This window comes from Chrysoperla carnea, chromosome 3 (genome assembly GCF_905475395.1).
Source record: "Chrysoperla carnea chromosome 3, inChrCarn1.1, whole genome shotgun sequence".
Lineage (NCBI taxonomy): Eukaryota > Metazoa > Arthropoda > Insecta > Neuroptera > Chrysopidae > Chrysoperla > Chrysoperla carnea.
In genome coordinates, this window is record NC_058339.1 from 65,024,395 (window position 1) to 65,040,879 (window position 16,485).

General features: G+C 30.2%; 2 protein-coding genes across 2 annotated transcripts in view; one reads left to right on the forward strand and one right to left on the reverse strand.

Moving 5' to 3' along the window:
- Positions 1-1,456: 1,456 nt before the first annotated feature.
- On the forward strand, positions 1,457-2,835 carry LOC123295423 (E3 ubiquitin-protein ligase NRDP1). Its single transcript, XM_044876769.1, has 3 exons — positions 1,457-1,706; positions 1,772-2,203; positions 2,344-2,835. Exons 1-3 carry the CDS (start codon positions 1,617-1,619, stop codon positions 2,767-2,769), a joined length of 948 nt encoding a protein of 315 aa, XP_044732704.1. The 5' UTR covers positions 1,457-1,616; the 3' UTR covers positions 2,770-2,835.
- Positions 2,836-5,151: 2,316 nt separating this feature from the next.
- LOC123296574 (laminin subunit alpha) overlaps positions 5,152-16,485 on the reverse strand; it is a 29,892-nt gene continuing 18,558 nt past the window's right edge. Inside the window, exons 26-38 of the mRNA XM_044878104.1 lie at positions 15,858-16,146; positions 15,272-15,545; positions 13,591-14,146; positions 11,913-12,244; positions 11,146-11,276; positions 10,777-11,058; positions 10,155-10,698; positions 9,674-9,990; positions 9,364-9,608; positions 8,280-8,710; positions 7,956-8,201; positions 6,438-6,822; positions 5,152-5,446 (exon numbers count right to left, since the gene is read on the reverse strand). Coding sequence (XP_044734039.1) covers positions 5,178-5,446; positions 6,438-6,822; positions 7,956-8,201; positions 8,280-8,710; positions 9,364-9,608; positions 9,674-9,990; positions 10,155-10,698; positions 10,777-11,058; positions 11,146-11,276; positions 11,913-12,244; positions 13,591-14,146; positions 15,272-15,545; positions 15,858-16,146 — 4,301 coding nt within the window. The 3' untranslated portion in view covers positions 5,152-5,177. The remainder of the gene's footprint in view (positions 5,447-6,437; positions 6,823-7,955; positions 8,202-8,279; positions 8,711-9,363; positions 9,609-9,673; positions 9,991-10,154; positions 10,699-10,776; positions 11,059-11,145; positions 11,277-11,912; positions 12,245-13,590; positions 14,147-15,271; positions 15,546-15,857; positions 16,147-16,485) is intronic.

A 16,485-nucleotide genomic window follows, 5' to 3' on the forward strand; every position in this document is an offset into this window, starting at 1 on the left:
GTTGGCTTTGAAAGTTTTTTTGCTTCTATTGTATGATTTTCATAATATCATAATTATTGCAGTAACAAATATGCTATATTGAATTTTAATACTAACAAAGATTACCTAACGATAGAAAAAAGAAGTATAGTTTGCAACGCCCATACAACAAGTGTACAATCTACAATGTAAACCATACGCACATACCGTACACATAAAAGAGTACAGCACATTAAAATGTATTATAAAGTAGGTATCTTTTGCTTTTTAATTCAATGAAAAAATCAGCTGAGTTGTAAGTCTAATTTACAATTTTTTGTTCGTGGCGCTGACATCTTAGCGTTAAAATCGAATAGTACAGCTAACCGATTTAGGAAAATAGAATCAATTTTAATTGCGAAAACTATACATTATCGTAACCAATGTAAATTTTGTATGACATATTTGATACTGGCAGAGAAGCTTGGACTATTTTTATCTTCTCTATTGAATACTGGCGGATCAAAATAACTCAAATGTAATAAATAAATTATATCTTAAGGTAAGTAAATTTTATTATATTAATAGGAAAATCACAAAAACTTACAAAAAAGTTTGTTATATCGAAGACGTATAATAATCCAGACTTATGGCACATCGAAAGTATACAATTACAAAAAAAGGTATAAATATTTGCTTCGACATAACTTTAAGAATTAATAGGCTAAAATTATCTATATTTTCAACTGATTGTAATAGGGCATTTTACAAGCCTCTCCAACTTCTGCAAGACTGTTCTCACAGAGCCAGAATAAGATATCTAGTCTTTGGCTCGACAAAAATCGAGAAGTCTAAGGTTTAACAATCCAGAGAAGCATTAGAACTAGAATTCGCGAAACTTGACAATAATCATAATGCCAGATTTAGAATTGCTAACTATCTTTTGTTTGTAATGCAAAAACCGTTACGTGTTAATATTTTATTTTCTTATACATAAAAATAATAGTAATAGCTGCATTTTCATGCAGCGAATTTAAAACCACAAAAGTGATTTGACTGATATTTACAAGAAAGAAGTTGTTAGAACAAATCCTGCAGGTTATAGAATAAATAAACGAAGTGTATTGCCAGAGAATGCTAAATTTCTATCCGTGGATACAGTTAGCGTTACGAATTAAGAATTTTCTCGCGTGGAAATTTCCTGTGATCGGCGGATTACTATACCTTTCTATACCTTTAATGGGGTCGAGTTAGCACGGGTCTGCGGGTTTTTTGGCTCCTGCGTCCATCCTATGATGGTATTTTTAGCAAAACCATGGTTATCGATGGATGATGGAAATAGCAGCACTTACAAATACTGTTTAATAATGGTACCTTTTGGTGACCTCTTTTATATTTAAGCGATTTTCATGACCTCTTCATAATTTTACTGTAAATACAAGAAAAAGAACTCTTCGAGTGAGTAAAATGACGTCATTTGACGTTTCAAAATGTTGTTATGATATGAATATAACTGGAATTATTCAAATTATTATTGTTTTGCTAGTCATTAACCTCAATGTATTTTTTGTTATAAAATATACTTAATAATTAAAAGAATACAAAAAAACGAATAAATTGGAACAAGTTTTGGCATCTTGTCTAAAAAAGCCAACAGAATGGGTTATGAAGTGAATCGATTTCAGGGTGATGTTGATGAAGAATTAATATGCCCTATTTGTTCTGGAGTTTTAGAGGATCCATTACAGGTTGGTTCAAAAATTAATTTCAAAAATAATATATATTTTTGTTTAAATTTGTGGGTAATATTTAGGCACCTGTTTGTGAGCATGCATTTTGTCGAGTATGCATACAAGAATGGATATCACGACAACCAACATGTCCAGTCGATCGACAATCGATTACGTTTACACAATTACGACCTGTACCTCGAATATTACGAAATTTATTAGCACGAATGTGTATATCATGTGATAATTTTGTTTATGGTTGTCCTATGATATTAAAATTGGATGCTTTGGCATCACATTTGGAAGAATGTGAACACAATCCAAAAAGACCCTTACCCTGTGAACAAGGTTGTGGATTAGTGATACCAAAAGATGAATTGCAAGAGCATAATTGTGTACGAGAATTACGCACGTTAATGCAATCACAACAACAGAAAATGGCGGATTTTCAACGGGAACTTACTGAACAAAGGTTTATTATTAAGGAACAGAAACGTGAACTGAAACTGCTCAAGGTTAGTTTATAAAATACATTTCAGTTAAACTTCTTTTCTTGATATTTTCGTATATAAAAAGTGTTGGTTCGTTAGAGTTTGTTGTATTATACCCTTTTTGGAAGTTTGCATGTATTAGTTAAGTTTTCTATCCATTTTAGGATTTTATGCGTGCAATGCGATTATCAAATCCAACAATGCGAGCTATTGCCGATCAAATGGAACGTGATGAAACAATTCGTTGGATTGGTTCCCTAACACGAGCACGAGTAACTCGATGGGGCGGTATGATCTCTACACCGGATGAAATCCTCCAAACAATGATAAAACGATCTTTACTCGAATCTGGTTGCCCATCACACATCATCAACGAACTAATGGGTAATTGTCATGAAAGTAGATGGCCACCAGGTTTAAATTCATTAGAAACGCGTCAAAATAATCGTCGTCAATATGAAAATTATATATGTAAACGTGTTCCTGGTAAACAAGCAGTTTTAGTCTTCCCTTGTGATAATACGCACATGCCAGAAGAAATGATGATTGAACCCGGTTTAGTTATGATATTCGCGCATGGCATTGAGTGACATTCAAAGTGATAGTATAATGCATTTATTTATTTTATTATGAGTTCGTTTTTTTTTTTATTAAAAAAAAGAGGCTCTTCATTTAAAAAAAACTTGTGATTTACTAGGTTTTTATTTCAGTGACATAAAATCATGTCGTTAAGAAAATGTTAAAACCTTGAATAGTTTTTTAAATTCGAATCATCGACAAAAATATTATGATTGTTGATATTCGGATACAAAATAGTTATTAAGTGAAATGGAGGTAAATTAGTTCATAAGTTAGTGAATGTCCATTATATACTAATGTAATTTATGGAAAATAATCGATAAAATTTATGGCTAATTTTTAAATCGTTAGTATTTGCAAGTTAAATTTTTGATTTTAACAAGTGAGGGCGCGTTAATCTAATCAAATATTTACTTGGATGTTAAAATTCCTATAGAAATAAACTTCAAAGTACAGAATGTTTCATGGTTACGAATAGTATATATATTTTTTCAATAAAGGCGCTTAATCCTGCCGATACTTTAAAAGCGTACACTCTTTTTCGATTTAGGGTAAAAAATTGGGTTATTTTGGATTAAAATTAAATAAAGAAATGTCTAAAGATATATAGTGTGTCCCCGGATTTAGGTAACCATACTTGTAAATTTCCTTATTTTGCATTTTAAGAAAAAAAGTCATTCTTTATAAGAAGTTTTGCTTATTCTGAAATGTATGTAGGTATATTTAAAACTTCTTAATAATGTACAGGGTAGCCAAAAATTTGGAATCACTATTTTTATTTTTGGTCAACTACCCTTCTTTTTTATAAGTTGGCGAAAAGTTATTCGCAATTAACAATTATGACTCTATACAAAATATCAAGAAGATCCGTGTACTTTAATTATAGCATCATTTTTTATTTGCACAAAAGCTCTAATTATAAAAACACGTAAGAAAGAAAAGAATAATAAATCAATGAACATGTACTATCTGAGAGTGTATTTTTTTGTGGACTAGTTTAGAAAATTAAAAAGAAAATTTATTTTCTCGGATAAACATTCACTAAGAATGGAATTGTCAAAGTTGGAAAGTTCTTCTTGATATTTTGTATTAGAGTCATAATTGTAAATTTCAAGTAACTTTTTTTTGTAACATTTTTTCAACTTATAAAAAGGAAGGGTAGTTTATAAAAAAAAAATAGTGATACCAAATTTTTGGCTATCGTATACATTATTTAGAATATTCCTACATACTTTTCATAATAAGCAAAACTTCTTATAAAGAATGACTTTTTTTCTTAAAATGCAAAATAAGGAAATTTACAAGCATAGTTACCTCTATCCGAGGACACACAGTATATATTCCAACATTAATTCAATAGAAATTCATATTTTGAATTTTAACCCATAACTTATTGCCCCAAATCATATAATTATTGAAAATCACTGCCCCCTTCTTTAGAAATAACAAATCTGAACTATTATTTTTTTATTTTTATCGTGTGATATTATTTCTAGCACTATTTTTCAAAATATTTATAATGATTCTTAGAATTTGATCTAGGTTTTTGCATTTTAATAACGGTATTGTTTATTCTTATGAAGCTGCGAATACATTTTTTTAATTTTTTTTCATACTTGTGAGTCAAAAAACATTTATAAATGTATATTTCATGCACAGTAAAATGTGCCAAATTGTAAAAAAAAACTTGTAATATAAGCTCTGTTTTTTGTTCTTTTTTTTAAATTGTGTCTTTTACTATACATGATTTTTGTTAATCAAAATCAAATTTTCAATAAAATATGATTTTCTAAAAATATTTTTGCTGCATTAATTTCTTTTCTAAAAAACTTTACTTATATTCAGTAAACCTAATTGGGGTGAGACAAATAAGGCTGATAATAATGCTAATAAAAGGGATAATGCTAATGGCTTCCTAGCATCTAGACCAATGGGTCTTCAGTCCTCTCTCTGAGAACAGTCTGTCACCCGGAGACGAGAAGTCTCCGGATAAGAAGTGGTATTTTAATCAGATAAATCTATAGGATTCTGTCGTTGCCAGAGTCCGCGCATAAAGCTCACAGATTCTTCGCTAGGATTGCTCTCAGGATTGATGAATAAAATTTTCGGACCCAAACATCATATACGTGACTCCTTGTAGATGTAAATAACATGTATATATATTTCATAGTCCTCCTTACACCGTAGTGCCACACTGTTTTGTATGTTATATTGAGAGTAGCGAAAATCTCGTCAAGATATCGAATATTTACGATTACTTTGGTATCCATTTCTATGTGCTTAAAAATACTGTCGACAAAATTGGTAAATTTATTTATTCTTTCTTTGATAAAAAATTTGTATACATTTGTTTGTTGTTTAAGAATCTTTATTCAAAATATTTATCTTGAATTATTATTTCTATTTGAATTTAAGTTTTTTAAATAGTTGGGCATACATTATAACGCACACCGTGGAAAGCTTCTTTTTCTTTTATTTCCATTAATTTATCATTGATAATGATATTTTTCATGCAACCAACATAAGGTTCGTCGGTAGCGTTAATAAAACCACGTAATCTCTTTGCATATGGATGCCCTCCAATAAACAGACCGTGTTTGGTGTCTGTGCGTTTCTCTGGTCCTCCTTTGCCAGTTGTTCCATATACATTATCAACTGATACCGTAACAACATTCTTTGATTTTAAAACTGGAAAAATGGTATAATTAATTTTTTTATTGATAATAAAAAGCTTGGAAAATAAAGTACTAGTAGAAAAAAAGGGGACAATATGCTTCAGACTAGGGAATAATTACAAATCATTAAAGGTGGAGGTTTTTGAAAAAAAAGAAGAATGCCATAACTTCAATAATGGCCGACTCTAAGGTCCTAATGAGTTTCAAGGAAGTATAGTTCCCTGAGCAAAGCTAGGAGAGAACAAGAAATATCAGTGCTTTAAAGAGGGCCGTAGATAAAATCTCGGTGACACAAAACACGATAACGAAGGAAGATGACAAAACAGGATTATTTCGTAGCCTGGGTGGTTCTGTGTTTGGAAATATGTTGATATAGTCTAAAGTGATAAACTACACAGCTGTTAAAACGAATATCTTAGACACAGGAAACTATTATTTAAAAGAGAAAGATAGCAAATGACAAATACTACCAGAAACTGCAAGAATAAAAAGTGCTGTGCCATTGTCAAGCATTGGAAAAAAGAGGTAAATATAAAAAAATTAATGAATTAGACAAGATGCTGGAAATATTTCAACTTCAAGCAAAAAGACTAGAAAAGAATTCTTCATGAAAATAAGGACAATACAGTAGGTGATTAGAACCCAGGTATCCGAAGTGGCAGGCTTAGTAAAGTAAATCTTTAGACTTTATTTAGGGTGGAAAAATAGGGAATATTTTCTTAGGAGCACGGTAAACTCAATAAAATAATTTTGTTTTTCTATGATCTTGGGAATTCAGATTTGATAAAGACATTTGCATTTCTGTGGAGAGATAGAAACTGCAATGCAAGAATTGAACTACAACTGTAAGAATTTCTTCTATGGCAAACAAATGAAGCAGTTTTTCATAATCCATAAGATCTTCTTATCCAAGAGTTCCATCTTTTCTACGGCAATGAACTTTGAAAGGAATAGCTTCTAAATAGTACTACATTTTCTAAACTGAATTAATATAAAAAACTTACGTTTAATTGAATGCCAGTTACCATTGCAGAAGTAATGTGGTGAATTTGGTTTAAATGTAGCTTCAAATGGTGGATCATCCTTATTTTTAACGGTAACTATAATATCACCATCTTTTAATATTAGAATTAAGTGATCCTTTTTACCATGTACACTTAATATAATTCCTGTATTCTTACGTGGTTTTATATCTAATTGTACTGTGAATTGTATACCAACTTTGAATTTTTGTTCTAACTTAACATAACCACCATCTTTGGTAAAGAATATTCCAGGCTCAACATGTTCAGAGCATGGTACAACGTCTGGCATTATTGAAGGTTGACCAACAAGTTTACCATTATGATGGAAATTTCGAATACATCCATACAGTGCTGTATTTACTCCCTACGAAATTTTTTTAAATTAATATTATAATTAAATATCAGATTTAAAATTACGAAAACCTTACTTATCCATTGGACTTGTGGTAAATATTATTTTTAATTAAATTATTTTTAGGTCATAAGATACGGACGCACTTGAAAAATTTGCGAGTAGCCCAAGTGAATAACTTATTTAAAAAAACCTGTGAACAGCACAGCTTCTTCATTAAGGTCATATTTCCCCCTCATTAGATGCTTCTTATATTATTTAAATTGAAATGAGATTTTTGTTTTTTCATATTTTTCAACACATTAAATATTTATATAAAAGCGTTGGAAGAGGGTTCGATCGCATTAAAAACCACGAAAATCCAAAGATTTTTTGACATAATACTAGGGCGAGAACTGAGAGACTGTGTAAAAGTGTGCAACGTTTCAAAAATTTCGAAAAAGCCATTACGACACAATAAAGAGAGTGGAGGTGGCCGGAATTTGACATCCACAAAAGTCATTTTATTGGAAATGCGAAACAAGCGGTTTTAACCAAGAAATCTCCTCCTAAATTTACACCCCTAATAACCCTACGTCCTGATATTCATCTCATTTCAATTAATGGGAATCGCTAAAGTTGCCCAAATGTAGTAAGAAAAAAAAATATATATTTGCATTACGTTGTTTGTAATGCTAAAGAACAATTCTCGGAAAAAAAAAAATGACCTAAATTCAGTTTTATCGATTTTGACCCAGAAGGACTGGCTTTTCATCAAAGATCACAGAGTCATTGTTAAAGTAGGATAAATTTGCAAAAATTTGAGGCCAAAACGGTTTTTATAGGATCGATAGTTTCGGAGGCACAGCTTTTTAAAATTTGGCCAATTTTTCAAGTTAGGCGATTACTCCTCCACAGATGACGTGCCAGACGAGATGAAGTAAACAGAGAATTGTCGGTGTCCGTCTGGATATTTTTGAAAGCCCTCATAACATCTCATCTTGGACTAAACAGGCCCATCAAACTGGGCAAAATTTGATTAAAATATCCATCCAATCCATCTGAAGACCTATTATTTCATTCCAAAACCCTTTCCTTCCTCTTAGTTGGCTCTCTTAGTTTTACTTATGATTGAAGCGAATATAATATCAAATCAAATATCGTACCACATTTTGAAGGACCGGTTGAGAGATTTGAAATGAAATTCCTCCTAAATAAAATGGTGCTTGTAAATTGGCTACTTGTGTATTTTCATCAGGTAATATATCCTCCATTGGTGGATCATGATCTACTATTAATTTCCCTGCTAAATGATGTCGGCTGATGGTTACATAATGCCAAATACCATCATTGATTGGTCTGTCATGGAGTATTGATCTAACTTCATTTCCTAATTTAAATCTAAGTTCCAGCTGTAAGTAGAGATTATCAATCAGAAAAATGATTCCAGTTGGCCTAAACTATTACTATAGACGAAATTTTATTCTTACCTTTCCTTTATTTAACACTAGTGATGTAAACTGCGAATGATCTTTACTCGCAGCATAAAATATTACAGCGTCACTGAATACATCCTCTGGTTCATCTAATTTTATTTCTATGGAAATATTCATGCTATGCTTATGTCGAATTGGTAGAGTATTTTCAGTGAATTCAATTCGACTGTATGGCATTGTACCAAATCTGTAACCACTGTTAAAACCAATCTGTTCCGTTTCTGGTTCGAGAGGTAATGCACACTCTTCTGTTTTTGGTGGTTGTGTCATTCGAGTTCTAGCTGTAGTAACCGTTGTAGTGGTAACTGGATTAAGTTCATTTTCATCTAAGTTACTTAGAGTTGTATGATCTACGGAATCTGGTGCCCACTTATCTCTGTTATCTTCTAAATCTGGTGGTTGAATTGGTGGAGGTATATTATAACCTAAATGAAAAAAAATTATAACATGTACTAATCTGAATCTATCAAAATTCATAGATTGATCCTTGAATTTCAAAAGTTATAACAACTTATAACACCCCTTTTTTGATTCGAGGGTAAAAATGATATGTTTAAATCGATATAGGGTATGGTAGTACATAAACCGGAAAAAGTTAATAATTTCACCTCGGAAAACGTCTTCCTGAGGTTTAAGGGGTCGCAGATTTCGAATCTGTGGTTAAAAAGCAACTGAGGATGGTTGCAGTACCATTAAAACCACCCCTTAAAAATGGTTTTAATGGAGTTGCTGTTTTTAATTGCTGCCTCAGTAATTCTCGAATACGATTCGTCGTTCGAATGGTAAGGTCAATGTATGTAGGTACACAATTTTTTTAAACATATGGAAGATGCAGGGAAAAGACGGAAAATAAAAAACATCGGAAAAAAAAATAAAATTGCTAAAGGTATTTCCAACATTTTAAAAGGAAGGATTAAGAGAAGTTTACTGGAATTACGAAAACTTAAGCCCTCCTATTTGTTTCAAATTGATACTGGATACGCTGTTGGGCAAAAAATTGAAGTTACCTGCACTAGATTGTAGATGCCAAAGTTATAGAACTTCCTTACGAAAATTAATTATAAAAAGTAATACTAACTTGGAGGCGGGACGTTTGGTCGATCTAAAACAGCAGATGTAGAACAATTTCCTAATATAACATTATATTTATCCACTGCATTTGCAAAATTAATTACAACTCCATTGAGTATAACATCTTCAATACATCCAGCGTATGGTATTCTAGATCCCAATCGGTTTTCTGGTACATCTAAGCTTGTTGGAATTCCACCGAAATAAATGTGTTTATATGTAAACTTACGAACTGGCAACGTTTGTTTTCGTCTAAAAATAAATAAATCAAATCAAAAGGTTATCCTTCAGTTTTGTATAAAATCTAAAATACTTACGTAAAGTTATCGTAATCGTTAACAAATATATTCAATGAATCAGCACGATGTGTTGCAGTGATTACATATCGTTCTCCATCGTTTAGTTTGATGTATGAAGAAACTAATGATGTGTTTTGATTTCGTAAAATAAGATCACCATTTGAAAGTGCTAGCGATAATGTGTCGTTTTGTAATTCATTTGTCGCGTAGAATATGATACCATCTAATTGTAAAGTGTTGATCGATAATGTAATCTCAAATTCTAATCGTGTTGTCGCGTTTGGATATAGCAAATAGCCTGGATGATTTTTATCGAATGATACCATTCCATGGAACTAGTGAACATAAGTAAATTACTATTAACTTCGTATCTTTCATCAGAATTTAAGAATAACTTCTTTTTTTTCCTCAATTTTTCTTGCTTGGGCACTAAATAGTAATTAAAGGCTATTCTTGTTTTTTTTTTTTCCGAAAAGGAGAAAGAATAAACTGTACTTACCTTCGGTGAACAACCTGGAGTCACATCAAAAGCGGCTGATTGTAAATTCAAATCAACTGGTGTAATATCAATACTAACTTCATCAATACACCCATCAAAGTGGTCATTAGTAACCGTACCATAATTATGGGCGCCCGGATATCCACCAAAGTACATATCATCTGATAATTTAATATCAGTATTTAATCCCCTCGCTGTTAAATTGTACGTACTGCTATCAACTCTTAGCCGTCCGTTTTGATTTAAACGGCCCGCTTCAATCTTATGCCATTTACCATCATTGACAATTTCAGTCGATTGGACAAAGGCTGGAACATTATCTGCAAGTTTATATTGATAAACAACAAATCCGTTACGTAGTTCTAACGACACAAATGATTCTTCTTTTGCTGTTAAGAATATTAAACCATCACTGGCTTCTGTTTTTAATTTTAAGCTTAAGCCTAATCTATTCGGACTCAAGTATGAACGAGCATCCAATTTCATGTATCCTTTACCATTGAATCGATAACCAGTTGTTGGTGCTACATCTATTAACTTTTCTCTAAAAAGGGTAATTCATGATAAAATTTATCCTCAAAAACTTTTACAGCCAAAATGTTTGGTTTTATAATTATCTCACCGCAGTTTTGATCCTCTGATATTACTGCCATCAACAAAGTTCCAAAGCGATATCGGTTTGCCGCCAATAACAAGTTCCTGAATATGTCCTTCAAATGCTGGATCACTATTTTGTAACTGAAGCTTAGATGCTAATGGATAACCACCTACAAATAATTTCGATTGGCCAACATCCAAGTTGAAGATTGAACTAGTTCCTTCAAGTTTCTCTTCATTATCATACGCTTTAACTTCCTTTGTTGGCAACTCTTCACGAACTATTAATTTTATATTTTTACCAACCCTAATAAAAAATTTTTTAGAATAGTATATGAAAATAAAATTTTTTATCGTATTATATTTTTTTTTTATTCAGGTTCATGTTCTGTACCTGTCTACAATTATTTGATACCAATTGTTATCGGCAACGTATTTATTACCAATGATTTTCTTTGGTCCATTACCAAGATCAATAGTTAGCACTGGATATCCATTTTGAATTTCTATTGCCATAAAATCATCCTAAAAATAAATTTTTAATTACTTTTAAAGTACTGAAAGAGTTTTTCTAGTCAACTTAAAAAAGGCACTCTGTTTAATGATCCAAAACTTAAAAAAGTAATTTTCTGCTTGATAATTCTAAGCAGTCCAGCTTAAGAAAATCAATTAAAAATCATTAAAATTTTAATAAATTTGAATAGTTTTAAATCGTTTATCTGTTTTTGAGATTTTTTGAAAATAATTCATTTTTAATCATTTCGTATAGTTCGGTGAAAACTATAAATTCCCGTTTAAAACTATTCAAAATTTTAATTCGGTCTATATCTATGAATTTTCTATGAATCGTTTTATAAATTTCTAGTATCTCCAACGATTTAGAATGAATAAAAATGATTGAACGATTTGAAATGGTTTTTCTGAACCTGAGAGTATTAACTTTAGAATGAAATGAAACTTGAGTAGGTAGATTAGAATACTTCCCGAGGTATTGAGGTATTTAAAAACAACTCTATTTTTTTAATTAACATAGATTACGGGTACAAATTTTTATGGCAATAGACAAAAAATAAGGAACATAAGTTTTCGTAACGAATTCGCCTTTGACGGTTGCTCAGAAAACTTACAGATACTCCTTTAGAAACAAAATAATGAACTTACTGTATTAGTTCGACGTAATTTTGTACCTTGTTCATTACCAAGATACAATAGGAAACCATTTTTATTTTCTGTTTTGAAATAAAATGAAACTTTAGTTGATGTACTAAGTGATGGTAGAACAGTTGGATTTTTAAGTTGTAATGTACTATTCCTATAGAATTGTACACCAACATCGATACGATTGACTTCATCACGAGCTTGTGCAATCATTTCATTTAATTTTTCAATTTTATTATGTATATCTAATACATCACGTTGTTGGATCCCTTTGTCGGGTGTTACTTGATCCATTAAATCTTTTAGATCTGGTAGAATTTTGTTTATATTTTCCACTGAAATTTGAAAATAAACACATCAAATACTCTTAAAATAAATTACACTTGGCTGGTAGATTAGATAAGAACTAGGAGTTGCTTTTTAAAGATCTTTTATTTATTTATTTATTTATCGTATCTTTTGAAAGAGAGATTTCCTGTTTCCTTTTCTTCATGACAAAATCCGCAGATTTTATGCTGTGTTATTAAGTCAACTGTGGTCAATACAATCCAGAAGGCGTATTGACCACATACTGCGTTGAGATTATAATAGCAGTTGTTAATGGCATCATTTCTTGTTTCATCTACCCTTTTACATTAAGGTTTGATTTTGTATGAGAGCTTAATGTTCGATATCACCGCTTCAGTCAACCTGATAGCTAAGTATCTGCAGAATGGTCGATATTTTCGACTGGTATTATGATCTCAAAATACGACGAATGTGATAATATACAATTTATAAAAGTCAGAAAATCGAATTATGAGAATGATTGAAAATAGAATGCCAAAGAAAATGCTTCTAGGTGGTATGCAAGGTATGATCGACGAAGGGGTCGACCAAGAAGACATTGGCTGGAAGCGCGAAGAGTGATCTGTGCAAACTTGAAGTAATAAACTGCAAATGAAAGTCTATGTGTAGAGATCAGTGGTATAAAATTGTTTAGAGACCAAGGCCCAGGAGATCACAATCCTAGGATAGTGATATAAAATCAGTTTAGTAATTTTAATCTTCGTTTCATACTTTGGAAGGTATCTCGCACTGATATTAAATAAAATTTACAATCTCTATTTTTTGACATGGTGGATAAAACGATAACTTCTCAAAGTAAACAATTTTCCTTGATTACTGCCAACTATAAAATGCATTTTCCTAAGTAAAACTATAAATAATGCAAATTTTAGATGTTTTGTTGCTAGTTACAACTTGGAGCGCCAAATGCTTGTTTTAAGAAAAAAATATAAATTATTATTATTTAATTTTTTTAATGGTTTGAAGTCTTTTATCGCTAAGACTATTAGCAGTTCGTATGAAAAAACAAAACAATGTAATTACAAAAAATGTAAATCTAACGAAGTATGTGTAATTACCTACCGATAAAAAACACGGATAAAACACATAATAACCATGTCACCATAATAAAAATAAGTAATAAAATAAGGACTTGCAGAGTCATAATTAAAACAGAACAGGCAAGTAAAAATAGTAAAATTTAAATAAAAAAATTAATTAATATTAAAAACTAGATATCTCAAGTTCGAGTACTCATACAATGATAAGTATTGCTATCAGTTTACATCTACCCAGAATGTGATAAATTATTTCTATAACAACAAAATTAAAAAAAAAAAAATTTAATACATACATTTATCATTCGCTGTATTCATTTTCTGCAATGTATCATGGTACACTTTTGGTAATTTTTCAGCTTCTCTCAATTTATCTGGTAAATTATCATTAATTTCATTGGACAAATTTGTTGCATCCAACGCCTGAGAATCTGCATAATTCACTTTATTATTCGCGCCAGTAATATCAACAATTGGTTTAAATAATTTTGGATTATCCGCTACAGCATGTACTTTATTCAAACTTTTATTTGCTTCGCCTAATATATACTCAATTTCTGATACATTATTTCTCGCAGCTTCCACTTGTGGAACTAAATCGTAATCTACACTGTTTAATAATTCAATGACGTTTTGTAACAATTCATCTGATTTTCTTTCAGAATTATGGCCAGAATTTTGTAAACTATTTAATATTTTTGATGCATTTTTATTGAATGTATTTGTGAGATTTAACAAGCTTTGTGTGTTGTTTACATCAGATACAATTCCTTTATAAGCGTTTGCAGCTTGGACGGCTTTATCGACGTCACTTTTTTTTGTTTTGTTTATTAGTTCTTCTAAAATGTTTGCCTATAATAATAAAAATGGTATTTTACTTATAAGATCTTCTAGAAAAAAAAATTTATCACGCGGGAGCTCCATAAACTAAATAAATTCCCTCTTAAAAATAGTAAAAAATGTAATTGTTATTAGTCGAGAAATAAAGATTATAACTCGAAAAATATCATAACTCGAAAGGATATTTGTTGGATCAAATAAATGTTCAGATAATAAATTTTAGTAACAAAATTTATTAATTACCTACTTTTCAATATTAATCGATAAATTTCAAAAACTTGTATACCCTCTACTAAAAGCTCCCTCTTGCATATGCTTCGATTTTTTCGTTCCTGTTGATATCAAAATTAGCTCAGATATCAAATTAAATTCCGATCGAACTAAAATTGTGACCACTAGAGCGCGGTACAAGCACATGCATACATAAATTTGGTCAGGCAAAGTGGTTAATCGACCTTCACTCGGGACATCGAAAAAAGATCTAGTTTTTTCTTAAATGTAAAATTTAAGTCCTAGTCTTAACTTCCAACTATTTAGATTAGAATATTTTAAAAACTACACGTCTAAGTACTTTGTTTATACATTTTTAATATTTACGGCAATCGATGAAGTATAAGTTTTTAAATTTTTGTTCTATATTAATATGGTTTTTATTTTTTTATTATACGTTAGAAAATTTTGCTGTAAATATAATTTTTTCGAGTAATTTTACTCAAAAAGAAGAGTAATTATTAAATTAATAATTAATAATTATTTAATTATTTTGTATAATTACAAATAACTTCATTTAAAGCAAGCAAAATTAAATTTCAAATTCTGTATTCAGTCCAAGTAAATTAATCATTTGGTTTTACTTAAATTTTTAAATGAGCAATTTCTCAGCGGATTTCCTGAAAATTCTGTTTAATAATTAAAACCCCATAACTTTGCGTTGAAAAACTGCTTCAGAATTTAAAGAAAATACACAAATAACCAATTAACAATTTCCTTGGAGTAATTTTATCCATTTGGTTAATTATTCGCACCCTGAGAAACCGAATTTAGTGTCGCTTCAACCACGATCACCGTGCCACCTATAGGTTTTAGGAGCTAGGAATGGTCAACAAATTTTTTAAATTAATAATTTAGATACTATACCTTTGTAACTAGATCTTCTCGATATTCCATTGCTCTGTTCAGATTTGTTCTGATATCATCAATTTCTCGATCGTTCAACAAAACGGTATCATTTAATGTATTTTTAATTAAATTCAATTCTAATTCATTCGACAATAAATCATCGAATGAATTTTTCGCACCCGTATAATAATTCGTAGCATTTTTTACTAATTCGTTTGATGAATTCAATTTTTGTTCAATTTCATTTATTTTTTCATTAACTCTATCCACTTTACTCGTCCTTTGAGAATATCTAGGGCAGAAATTAAATGAATTTAAGTAAATTATTCTAGAAAAGTTATACAGAATATATCAAAATGACTATATTTTAATGAATGAGAGTCACCAAAATATTATTTTTGGCATAAAGCTCATTTAATTATAATTATGACAACTTATGTCGAGTACGTAAAACTACTTAAAAAATTTTTTAAATATAATAAAATAATTGGTCGAAAAACTTGTAATTGTACAAATATTGTTGTAATTGTACAAGAATAGTTTGTCAAAAAACTTGGGCGCACTTATTTTGAGATACTCTGTTTATAATATTTATAAAACATACCTATTTTTATCATTTAAATCCTTAACTTTATCAACATTTTCATTAACTAAATTAGCATAATTTGTTAAATTTTCCAAACGTAATACAAAATCTTGATTTCGATTTCGTAGATTATCTAAGAAATCACTTTGTTCGTTTCGTGGTTGACTAAAATTCAACATTTTATCTAACAAGACTTTTGATTTACTCAATTGTTTCGTTGTTAAATTTAGCGGCGTAGTAAAATTCACTAAACTTATTTCATTTGATATGTTTTTGGATTTTTTAATTGCGGGGTCCAATTGTACACCTAAAATTCATTTTAAATATTATGTCTGCTAGCTTTTACCCATGGATTCGTCTACGTTAAACATATTGCTGTGAGAATAAGATTCATAATTTTGCAAAGGATTTCATAATTTTGCAACTATCATCAATATCGGATCAGTACCTTATCCGTGAAACGGAAGCGTACAAAACAATAATTGAGATTTCTTTCATAGAAAGAAGAGAAAAGTTCAGAGACATTTCATTTTCGAGAGCAAATTTTAAAATAAATTTCGAATAAAAAAGATTAGATTTTTTTGTTGGTGATTTAAAAAGAGATTTTGTACTGTTCGGGAAAAAAATTATATCATTTGAATAATCA